This window comes from Argiope bruennichi, chromosome 2, assembly GCF_947563725.1.
Source record: "Argiope bruennichi chromosome 2, qqArgBrue1.1, whole genome shotgun sequence".
Taxonomy (NCBI): Eukaryota; Metazoa; Arthropoda; class Arachnida; order Araneae; family Araneidae; genus Argiope; species Argiope bruennichi.
Window position 1 is genome coordinate 82,833,825 of NC_079152.1, and position 12,339 is coordinate 82,846,163.

At 24.8% G+C, this 12,339-nt stretch overlaps 1 protein-coding gene across 3 annotated transcripts in view; it reads left to right on the forward strand.

Moving 5' to 3' along the window:
* Positions 1 to 329: 329 nt before the first annotated feature.
* LOC129989937 (serine/threonine-protein phosphatase 1 regulatory subunit 10-like) overlaps positions 330 to 12,339 on the forward strand; it is a 60,153-nt gene continuing 48,143 nt past the window's right edge. For 2 of the 3 annotated variants that reach the window (XM_056098110.1, XM_056098111.1), the window contains exons 1-3: positions 330 to 630; positions 5,115 to 5,174; positions 10,526 to 10,627. In XM_056098110.1, the coding sequence (XP_055954085.1) occupies positions 5,172 to 5,174; positions 10,526 to 10,627 (105 nt within the window). In that variant the 5' untranslated portion in view covers positions 330 to 630; positions 5,115 to 5,171. The remainder of the gene's footprint in view (positions 631 to 5,114; positions 5,175 to 10,525; positions 10,628 to 12,339) is intronic. The other variant, XM_056098112.1, reaches the window with a different exon arrangement.

The window sequence follows — 12,339 nt, forward strand, 5'->3', positions numbered from 1 at the left end:
GTATGCGCTTTTTTAAAAATTTTATTTAGGTGTTCAACATTTGAGGGTTATTGATGCCCTCTGAAGTACTTTTTCAAGAGATTAAACAAAAATTGTTTTTGTGCATATATATGTATATATATATAATTACATAGTGTCTAAATAAATCTCTTATTGCTTCTTAGATTTTAGTGTTTTTTTCCTTGTATTATGCTTCTTTTCTTAAAAAAAATAAATAAAAAATTCGGATCTACACTCCAAGCCATTTGTTGTTTTTGAAAATGCGCAGAAAAAAAGTGTTTGTACGTGTACTATGCTCTAAATTCTACGGGGCTTCCAGACTACTCACAAGTACGATATCTACGCCATTGATGAACGTTAAGAAGTTGGGAGTGTTAGAAGTTGATGTTTTAAATATTATTTCCGCGTAAATTTTGTAGAAATTCGAAAATGTCTTATGAATATATTTCATAATTTCTGTTTCCTAAATGAAGTTACAAATATATTAGAGTTTTGCAATAGGAAGGAAAAACAAAAGTAATTCATTGAATGTAGTATTTCACATTAGACGAGTGGATCATTGTTATAAATAGAATCTGATAATATTCTTCAAATATAGTGTATGCTGTTCTTCCAATTTTTATAGGAAAGGTAGGTTTATATTATACACCACATATTATAAAATAAGGCATTGGAATAAATGAAACTCGTAAATTTTAAAGACATGCATTCGAAATGAGAAACAGTTTTTTAAATGTTATAAATGCTGTTTGGGCTCCATTTTACTCTATATACATTATATCGTAGAAATTAAGTAAAATTAAAAGTGGAATTCACGATTGCGATGATTAATACTTCTTATTAACTTACTCACAGGAAAACAATATTGTTTGTGATGTGTATCTTAAGCTAAGGAGTTTTTTTTTTATTAATTATATGGAGTGACTTATTTTATTTTTTTGCAGTTCTATTATTTGGATTAGGTTAATTTAGCCCTTTGAAAAAAAAATTACCTAATTTTATAAATTATCGCTAACATCTATATCAAGTGCTTAGTAATGATAAATATTTAAACAATCTTGAATTTGGTTCTGCTGTCATATTAAAAGCCGAATCGTTGTGTAAATTAATTTTTTAATGAGACGGTTATTTTCAATCTTTCGAAGTCGCCTGCAGTCATATTACAATTCTAGGTTAAATGTTGGAAATTATAAATGCTGCTCAAAGAAATGACACAATTTTCTCTTTTTCCCTGATTCAGAAAAATTTCATTTGTAATTTTAGAATTTTTCTGCTTAATTCCATCTGTTGTCATAACAAAGTCCTTTGAATGTCATTTGTTATAATATGTTTATAATATACATTGTGGGGTCAATGAAAAGCATATTCGATCATGCTCTTTAGAAAATACATGAATTTCAGTCATTTGAATTTTGAAGACTTTTTTAGAATTAAATATGAAAGTAAAATGAAAACCACAGTTCTCTTTATTTCCTTCTCAATCCAATTGCAAATTTCTCGTAATTGCTCTTCCCATTTTACAAAAATCTTTTTGTTAGTAATTTTAAGAGTGAAATGGCATTAATTAATTTAATATTCATAGGATTTATTTTTAATTAAAATTTGTTAATTTAAAATTAGTGTTAGTAATCCTATACCTTTTAAATAATTTCACATTAACTTATGTTGAGAGCCAATTATTATATTCAGATATTCAAATGGAACAATTTCAAAGCAATTCATAAGTTTCCACAAATTGAGTCTTATAAAAATAGTTTGAAATGAAGACTGATTTAATATGCATATTTGTATCAAGCTTATTGTGTTTATTTGTTATTAATATAGATTGTTTCAATATATTCTGCAGTTGTGTAAAGTGTTCAATATTTTATTGTCTTCGTATTGAGTTCATGATACTTTTCTTCCTCTGGTGCCCAACAAACTTTCACCTTTCCCATGAATTTTAAGAAACAACATTAATTAACTCTAATTCTATTTATAATACTTTTTTTTTTTGCTCTCTGCCATTATCGATATTACTTTTAGGGTACTTTAACCATTTTGAGAACCTTTGCATTAGAAGTTTCATGCAGATTTTCATATTTCATGCACAGTTTAAGAGATGGCTGTTCAAACAATTTATAATATGTAATTAGAAGTTATTTATTTTTATTTCAAGAATTGCTTTAATTTTTATTCAAAATAACTCATTGTTGACATGACATCAGTAAGGCTCTTAATCTGCAAGTCTTTTGATAATCATACGTATTCCGAATTATTTTATTATGAAATTTATAATGTAGATTTCATGTTTTTGAACTTTGATCACAGAATGATTTGCTTGACTGTTTCGTGATATTAACATGAAGCTTTAGGCATTTTAAATTGGATATAGTAAATGATATAGGATAGTTTGACTTACTTTTAATTTAATAAATTTGTATCAATATAACAGTCATACCATCATAAAAATATATCAGCCAACATCAAATGAAACAATTACTGTATTATGTACTTAGTACAGCATTGTGAAATATTTGACTATGAAGCTTTTGACTAACAAGGTTAGGGTACGAGGTTGAAAATTCAGTTCAGGATGAGATTTAATATAAAGGTAGTATACATTTAGAATGTTCAGTCATGAAAATATTAAAGTGCAATAACAGTCAATTTGAGAAAATGGACATCAAACTTTCTACATAGCTTATATATTAATAATGAGTCGCCACTGCCGAGGCGTGAATAGTATAGTGGATAAGACACTGGCTTAATAAACTGGAGACCCTGGAGATATATAAAATTTTGAGCTAGCATTTTTTTACTTAAAAAAAAAATTAATTTACTTCTAATTAATTTAACAATTTACAAACAGTTTTAATTAATCTGTTTTCATTTTTTGTGTAAAAATAAATATTTATTCTCCTAATACGTGGATTGCAATTTAATTTTTAGATGAAAAATAATTATAAGCATAAATGTATTTTTCAAATATTCAGAATTACTTTAATTGACATTTTAAAGAAAATTTCAATGAATATGGTACTAATTTTTATATGGAAAAATAAATGTACTTTCTCTTAATATATGTCATAACTTATTTTTTAAAAGAAAAATAATTATGGTCATGTATATTGTTCTTGAATTATAACTATAATTTAATTTTTAAGCATTAAAATAATTTTAAATGTAATTTTATCTATAAAAATATATTAAAATAACTATTTTTATCTTAAATTCATCAAAAATTTTACATTTTTGGATTTTAATAAAGATAAATTATTTATAACAACTCAATGAAGCTGTATTTGTATCAGGAATTAAAGAGAACAGCTGAAATAAATAAAATTATATCCACAAACATTCAAAATGTTGATAATCGAAAAGAAAACAGGTGTTAATTTATGGAATGCATAGGCATATGGTTCAAAATATTTTATAGCACATAGCATATTTTGTGCATTGCCTAATTTTCTGAAGGTAAAAAAAATATTTTTTGAAGGTAAATGAAGTTTGTTTTTCTATTCAGTCTTTTAAACTTTTTCTTGTGGGGAAAATCATTATCTTTGAATTTTGCAAGATGTTAAAATGTATCTATCTTGCTTAAAATGGTTTTATAATTACCATACTGTCTCTTGTATGTATTAAATTAATGAAATATTTTTATAATGTTGGTAGTTTAATTAACATTTATTATCATTTAAGTTATATATGAAATTATTTTTCCTACTTAAAAGTAAGATTATAATACAAGTATTATGTGAATGAATATTTATTTTTGTGGGAGATTTATTTTTAAAACATTTATTTTTGATTTATTAAAGATTTACATATTAATTTAAACTGTGTAATTTTATTTAAAAAATTATAATTCAGGTATTAAGAAAAAATACATTTTTTTTGTCCATATAAAAATTAATATCACAATAATTGAAATTATCTTTAAAATGTTGGTTTAATTTAAGTAATTTTGAATATTTAAAAAAAATGCATTCATACATATAATTTTTCTTCCAAAAATTAAATTATAATCCAAGAATTAGGAGAATAAATATTTATTTTTGTATAAAAAAATGAAAACAGATTAATTAAAACTGTTTGTAAATTGCTAAATTTATTTAAAATAATTTTAAACAAGAGCAAAAAAATGTTAGCTCACTATCGAGCTCGGGTCTCCAGTTTATTAAGTTTGAGGGCCATTTTCTCGAAATTGACTGGCCATTGCACTTAAATATTTTTTTAAGAGAACATTCTAAATGTATACTACCTTTATACTAAATCTCATCCCAAACTGAATTTTCATTTGAATTGTAAGCTAATTTTCATCATTTTCTCATTAAATGGCAAATATCTTATGTTATATGCATATACTAAAATTAATACTCTTTATTAATGACCCTTTATAATTTTTTTTTTTGCTATAAAAATATTAATAAACAATTTGACTTTATTTCACTTGCATACACATTAAACTAATCTGATCATTTGGGTCATTAAGCTGACCATTTTATTTCTGTCTTATTCTATTATCTGCATTTTATTCCTCTATGCTTTTCAGTTACTGCTATATAGGTTTAAAATTGCAATTTTGTGGGAAAAATTGAATACATATTTTGTCAAGGAAAACTTTGTCTAATTACATGGACATCCTCTAAATAATTAAAACGAAAAGCTTTTTTGTTTGTTTGTATCTACTCTAAAATTTCTATTATAAGAAATTTATGTTTTTCTCTTACCTTGAATCTAACGCTTTATTGAAAGCTGTTTTAAAATATTAGGCTGTAAATTCCACGTTGATTTAATATCTTAAATCAAGAAACAATATTAATTTGCAGCCACAGTATTAATAATGTTCTAGCTTAGAGTATTAATTTTATAAATAAAATGCATACCATATTCTTTACATCTTTTTATAAAAGAAATTTTATGGAAATTTTACTTAGAAATAAAATGGTATTAAGAAAGGTGAGATTTTAATTTCTGAATGTAAACAAATGAGTATTTGGTTATGTTATTAGCTTAAATTTTTGTATCTAATATGTTGTATTCTTAATTCTGATTTTTTATTATAGTTTTGAATTTTTTAATACTTATAATTTTATTTCTGTGTATCTAATCTTTATGTTTTTATATTTCAGGTTCAAGATTAGGTTTTCAAAAGCTTTGCCTATTTGTTCAGAAAATTATTCTGAATCATGGTAACTTATAAATTTTGTCAAATTCCTTTTTATCTATCTAGTCAGCAAATTTTCATTTTATATGGTTACTTGTTATTTAAAAACCTATTTACGAAATGCTTTTTATATCATGCTTATTGCTTTATAATATGTTTGAAATTTATTTAAATAGCATAAATATACTAATATTCTTCAGACTAATGTTCAGTCCAGACCATCCCTCAATTTAAAATTTGTTTATTGAAGAAATCGGAACTTAGATGATGCCACTGTGTTTTAATTTATGTAAGAAATTTGTTGGCCTGAGATATATATCACTTGGCAATTTAGCACTGCTTTTTTGTGTCTCGCCCAATTTTTTTTATGCGAGACACTTACAACAAATTTTTTGTGCATTTATTCTATTAATTTTAAAATGTTGCCACAGTGAATATGAATTCATTATCCTATCAAATTAATATGCTATAGTAATTAAAGTTATTTGCATTTATGATTAATGACATAGAAATATATGAAAGCTTTGAAATTGTTTTTAATAGAGAATGAAGAGATTTTCATCTGATTTGTGTGGCCATGTATATTGTAAGAATTTATGAGATTTATACCTTTTTTATTTTTTAATCCTTTTTCTGTTTCTTCTGTTGATCATATTAGTTAAATTTGATTCTTGGCATCTACAGATTAATTTTTGTCTTTACTCGTATAAAGGTTATCATAATTTATTAAGATAAAACATTTTCTGATGTTATAATTATAACCAATTAGTTAATAAATTAAACCTCTTACATTATAACCAATTAGCTAATAAAGTAAACCTCTTACATAACTTGCTAGTTGATTGATAATTTAAACCTTTGTATTATTTGAGATTCTATTATTTAGTACCTTATTCATTATGTATTAAAATTTAAGTTAAGCTGTAAATATGCACATTCCTCATCTTATTAGAATGTGCAATGGACATTGCAGATTTGGATTTTTTTTTTTAAATCAATGCAATAAGAAATATGCAAAACGTTAATTATATATATATATAGAAGCATAATACATAAAATGCAAAAGAATAGATTTTACCTGAATATCATAATTAATATTTGAAAGATGTATTTTTTAGAAGAATTTTTATAGTTTTAAAATTTGAAAAATATCATTTGAGTGGAATTTGATTTCCTAAAAAATCTTATTACTTATATATTGATAAATTCAAAACAAAACGTAATTATGATTTTCATATAAATAATCCAATTTAATGGGAGCATGCATGTCGATTTCAGAGGCTTCTTTATTTGTTTTTTAGAAAAGAAATTAGGGGAAATTTTCAAAATTCTTGATCAGCTTCCAAATCTTGAATACAGCTACTGTGAAATTAAGGGATTTTCTATGATAGATTTTTTATAGGCCTCAGGCTTTAGAGATTCATTGCATTTATAGATTTTTTATAGGCCTCGGGCTTTAGAGATTCATTGCATTTATAAATATATTTTGTAGTAATAAAAAGGTGAAAGGACTTTGTTTTTGAAAAACTAGTTGAATATATTTGATCAATTCTCTGTGTATAGTTATGCAATATTTCATTCTTAATTCATGAACTGCATGCAGTTGAAATTACAAAAAATCACTCTTTTAAAAGATTAATTTTTTGCACGTATTCGTATAAATAATTTTTTTTGGTAATTTTTATAATTATTGATCCCCTTAGTTTGCAAAATATGCATTGTGAATAAACTTTTGTCATTTTTTTAGAAAAAAATTATAATTCTTTTAAAAAAATTAACCAGAAATTTTTGAAATATTTTTTTCTTTAAATTTTATATTGCTCTTAAATTTTCTTTATTCTGTTTAATGATATGAATTGAAACTAGCCTTATAGAAGAAAGATCCAGAAATCTCTTTTGTTGTAACCAAAAGATTAAAAATCTTTTTTGAAGTTATATATTACTCATCAAATGGCTATTTAATCTAATAACTTGTGTATCTTTTTCTTATTAACCTCAGAAATGTCTTAAGATAATAAAAAAAATTCTAAGATTATTAATAATTCTAATGTATCTTGCTAATTTTAAGATATAGTTAATATTATTAATAAATGTATATATTAATAATATATACATTTATTAGATATAATTAATAAATGTGAAATATGAATAATTAGGATTGCAGTTCTAAAAGCCTTAACAAACTGACTCTGTGAAATACTACACTATTAAAGTGTACGAAAGAATATATTTTGAAGTTAAACTGATATGTTTAGAATATCTGATAATTTTTCAAACATTTTGTATTTTTTGAAGTTGTACTCATTTTTACTTTCTCAGGCTGATGTCATTTGGTATCATGGAATAATTTCTTTACTTGCATTTATGCTTTTTATTTGATCTTGAGATGCTTGATGGGACTTAGATAACATGATGTAAATGAATACCTTAAATTAATCAAATATAATTGAATAATTTTAAGTATAAATTAATTCGAGTTTCTTTAATTTTTAATTCCTTTAGTAACGGATATTTTAAGCTGAAAGGGTAAATACAATTTTCTTCCATTAGTTTTTCTTACTTGTTATATAATATTCAGTTAAAGGCTTTAAATATTTTATTATGATTGGTCAGATTTTTTCTTCAAGCAAATCAGTACAATTTTTTTTTATGATATAACAATAGAACTGACTACTCTAAAAAAGTTAACTGTATGAGGCAGAGAAAATTTGATGCCTAATTTCATACTCATAACATTACTTTAGTGATGTTGTGCATTTGTCATTATTCAGTTCAACGTTAGGGACTAATATAAAATAAATCTTTCATTATGAAAGGAATAAGAGTTGCACAGTATTCTGTTTTAATCTTGCTTATAAGGAGAAAATAGGTAATAGTACAAGAGAGGGCGATGCCAGCTATAAGGAAAGCATACCTCTTCTATGTAATCATTTGTTAAAATTTCAGTAACTATGCAGGTATAATCCTGCAAGATAAGTTTCATTAATGCAAAATAAATTCATTTCATGTTTGACCATAACAAGAAAATATATTCCCAGTTTCAATAAAAATTCTAAATAAATTAGCTAGCATTATGCTTCGAGAGAAATCCCAAAACTGCACACAGTGTCTATAAATTATCCTCATATTAGGTTCAGAATCCATTTTCACGAAGACATCTTAGTATGTAGATTTAGTGTACAAATGATAAATCAAGCATTGATGAAGAGAGGATACAGATTGTCATTTTACCATAGTAAAAATAAATTGCAAGACCTAACCTTAAAACAATTATTTTTAAAATGTGGCAATAGTATTACTAGCTCATTCTTATACTTGAAATGCCTTTCCTCCATGAAAGGAATGGGGATAAAAATATTAAAGTATTAAAAATCCCAATTGTTTATTTAATGCATAAATTGGTACTTTAGGATTATTACATTGACCTGTCAATACTTGCGAAAATATGCCAATCCTTTCGTTACCTTTTGGCTATAATATTGGATTTGGAGAAAATAGTCGATGGGATAATCCCAAAGTACCCATAAATTTATTTTTAGAAATTCTTAAGTAGCACCATTAACATTATGTTGTTTATATTAAGATTTTTTTACAAGTGACTTTGAGTAGCTTAAGTGACTTTTTTTGATAATAATTAGATTAGATAATTTGATGATTTTTTGAAGATAATTAGTAGTATTTTCAATTAGTTAAAATCCAGTTATTCAGATTGTGAGAATCTCATCTGAATGATTGCATTTTTGATTAATTAATAAAAAAGTTATTTGTTACAAAAAAAGTAAATTGTTTCTTATGTATGTAATGATAATAGAATTGCTGTAGCTTATACATTCTGGAAATAACATCTATATATATTTACAAACTATAATAAAATGTGTTTGATTGAATATAATATTGAAGTCAGTTTTTTCGTTCATTTAATTTTTCGTTGGAAAAATTTTATTTGAAGATTATATTCCCTGATGCATTTTAATTTTTTAGACATGAAATTTAAGGCAAAAACTTTCCGAGGTGTAATTATTTGAAAATTAATGATTTTAAATATGTTTTTGTCATTTTTACTTGAAAATGAAAACTAATGGATCAACAGAAGACTGAATTTGTATAAATTATTAGTTTTTCTATAACTTTCTGGCCTAACAATTGTAAAGTCTAATAGGACATTGATGATACCTGTCCATTGTATAGATTTTTCAAATGTGTATTGAAAGCATTTTATAGCAATGCTATTATATAGAATATTCATGCACACAAATCAGTTTTATAAAAATGTCTTAAGAATTAAAAGTTTGTTCTTGTATGTAATATATTTTCACTAGTGATATCTACAAAACATTTTTCGACTTTTTATGTCATTTTTAAAAATAATTAACATTTACAGTAAATATAACAAAACTGATAAAAAAAAACCTATTTAAAATATACAGTTCTGAAATTTTTATGGGAGGAAATAGAAAATAGGTGCTGTGCTTTAAATGAGTAGCCTTTTCTGATTTTTTTAGAATTATGTATTAAGTATAAAATAACAAATTGAGTTTATGATGCAACTAATTCTATTTTTTTTAAACTACACAATTAATTTATCCTTTCCTCCTTGGAAATAATTTATATTTTAGAAGTATGGTCATTTTGTACATGTTCCTGTTAAAATTATATAAGTGTTTTTTTAACTGACTGCAGCTGTTAACTAATGATTACATTGGGCGCCTTAAAATCAAACATTGCCACTTTTTAAAAAAATTTTCATTTGAAGAATTGGTGATTTTTTTTCAAATTATATGGATACTTGTACTTATCATTTATGAGAAATAGTGTGCATTATTCTAGTGTATATGTCTTAATTGCTTTTAAGTGTTGAATATGTTATAAATCATTATCCTGTTGGTGTACTGTTATGAATTGGGGGAGGGGGGATTGTCTAACAAAAGTGGCATGTGCCTGCAATATTTTGCCTTTGAAAAAAGGCAAACAGGATATAATTATAATAATGACACATTTTGTACGCAAATTGTTACTGGTACACATATCATTTGAAAAATGCCATTTATCATTTTTGTTTTTGAAACACTTCTTAGTCACAGCTTATCTCTTTCTAAGTCACTTGCACAGCACCAAAAACATCAGTGTAGGGATATGCTCTATTTTGTCAAAATTTTCCTATCTAATAGTCTAATGAAATAAAAATAAATTTTTTTTTTATTTCATTAAAGTATATTTTATGTAGAATATGTATGTCAAAGCCCCCTTTTTAAAGCAAAGACAATTTTCATTGAAATGTTAGAAATAATTCCTACCCTCATTTGGCTTAGGAGAGATTAGTATAAACTTGGTAGAATTGTCTGTCCTTTAGGATGAAATATCTTTTTTTGATGACAGACTAGATTTTTGAAGCTGGTGCGTCACGAGGATGGTAAATGGAAAGCTTTACCTACAGAAACAGATGATATAGCTCAAGTATCCCTTAAAGAAAGACAATATGTAAGTATAGAGCTGTGACTGTTAAAAAGAAAAACTTTGATGTTGGGAAAGCAGTTAATGCAGCATATATTAAATTTTTCCGCTGCCTTCTGGGGTTTTGCATAAAATTATCGTTTTCACAATATAAAACAATTTCAGCAGTGAAATTGCAATTATATAGGGAAGACTAATTGCTTTTTTTTCTGTGTGTGCCTTTGCTGTTGAAAACTGGTTTTGATGTTTTTGGTGTGGTCTCTTCATTTCTTCTTAGCTGAGCATGTTTTATGCACAGTCTAAAATTAAGTTATAATAATTGATTTTTATTGATATTTTTTTATTTAAAAATAAAATTGCATGCGTCTCGTGCATTGCTTTTCTGTCAGATACGTCTTAACATGCAGAAACATATGTGGCATCATCCAAATCAGAAAATTTTCATATACTTGAAAATTTATGCAGTTGTTTGTCAGATCTCGTATTGCTTTAATGCTACTTGAATGCCTTTTTTTTTTACATCGGTTTAATAAAGGAAAAAAATTGAATATTAGAAATAATAGAAAATAAATTATGTATATTATATTATGAAATATTTTAGTTTAAAAATCTTAGATAAGTCATAGATATTAGCTATTATTATGCTAGCATTTCTTGTGTAAGTTTTTATGAAATGCTGGACAATCAATATTGATTTTTATTTCTTTAAATGTATTAGAACTGAGATATATAATACTTATTGATAGAAAGCATGCAAAAGTTAAACAAATAAAAGGCTAAGCTTTTTATATAGAGAATATTTAAACTACTGTTACAATAAGGATTTTAAATGGATTTCAAATTTTATATATAATTAAAGCAGTCGTATATATTTTTGTATTTCTTTAGTTCTAAAAATCTTTATATTTTTAGTACAAATATAATGGAAGGTGCTTTAAATATTTTACTTGGAAATTGTCTATAGAAGCATATTCATATATTACAACCTGGAATGTTTAACATATAAGTTTGCTTTTTTATAACTTGTATTTGCAAATACTTTATCAAGCTTTTTCAAATTGCTGATCAAAATTGTTTTAAAGAACAACAATTTCTTACTTAAATTAAATAACTGGTCTTAGTACAGTAATAAAATTCACCTTTCCTCTTTGAAAATACAAATATGCTTTAAAGAAAAGAGAATGTTGAATATGAATATATAGAATACCTTTGTATTTTACATGCTAATATATATGCATTTGTATTTTCATGACCCAAATAAATAGCAGTAGTTAATTTTCAATTGAAATTTTTTTTCTCATTATTTTATAAAAATTTGAAGCATTTTATAGATAATATATTCTAATAGACTAGGAAATAGAAGTGTTAAAACTTTTAAAGTAGGTCTTTAGTTCTAAAACTTCTAATCTGGAATTCATATTAACTACCCTGCCTCTATAATGTTAATTATAGAGGCAGTTAATAATAATAAATAAATCTTATTTATTCTATCTGCACGTTGGATTGGAATTCTCTTTTTGGTGCTTACAGGACTGCTGTTGCGGATGGTTTGCCAAGGTTTTAGGGGGATCATAATTTTCATAATATAAATAATAATTAATAGTAGGTAACTAAAATAAAGTTTTAAAAATTCATAAAATAAAAAAACTTTTACCAATGTGTTATCATAGGTATTTGCCCTATAGTTTTCATGTCGCAGGATGGCAGAGTGTTAATATTCTTCTTGTTTGTTGATTATT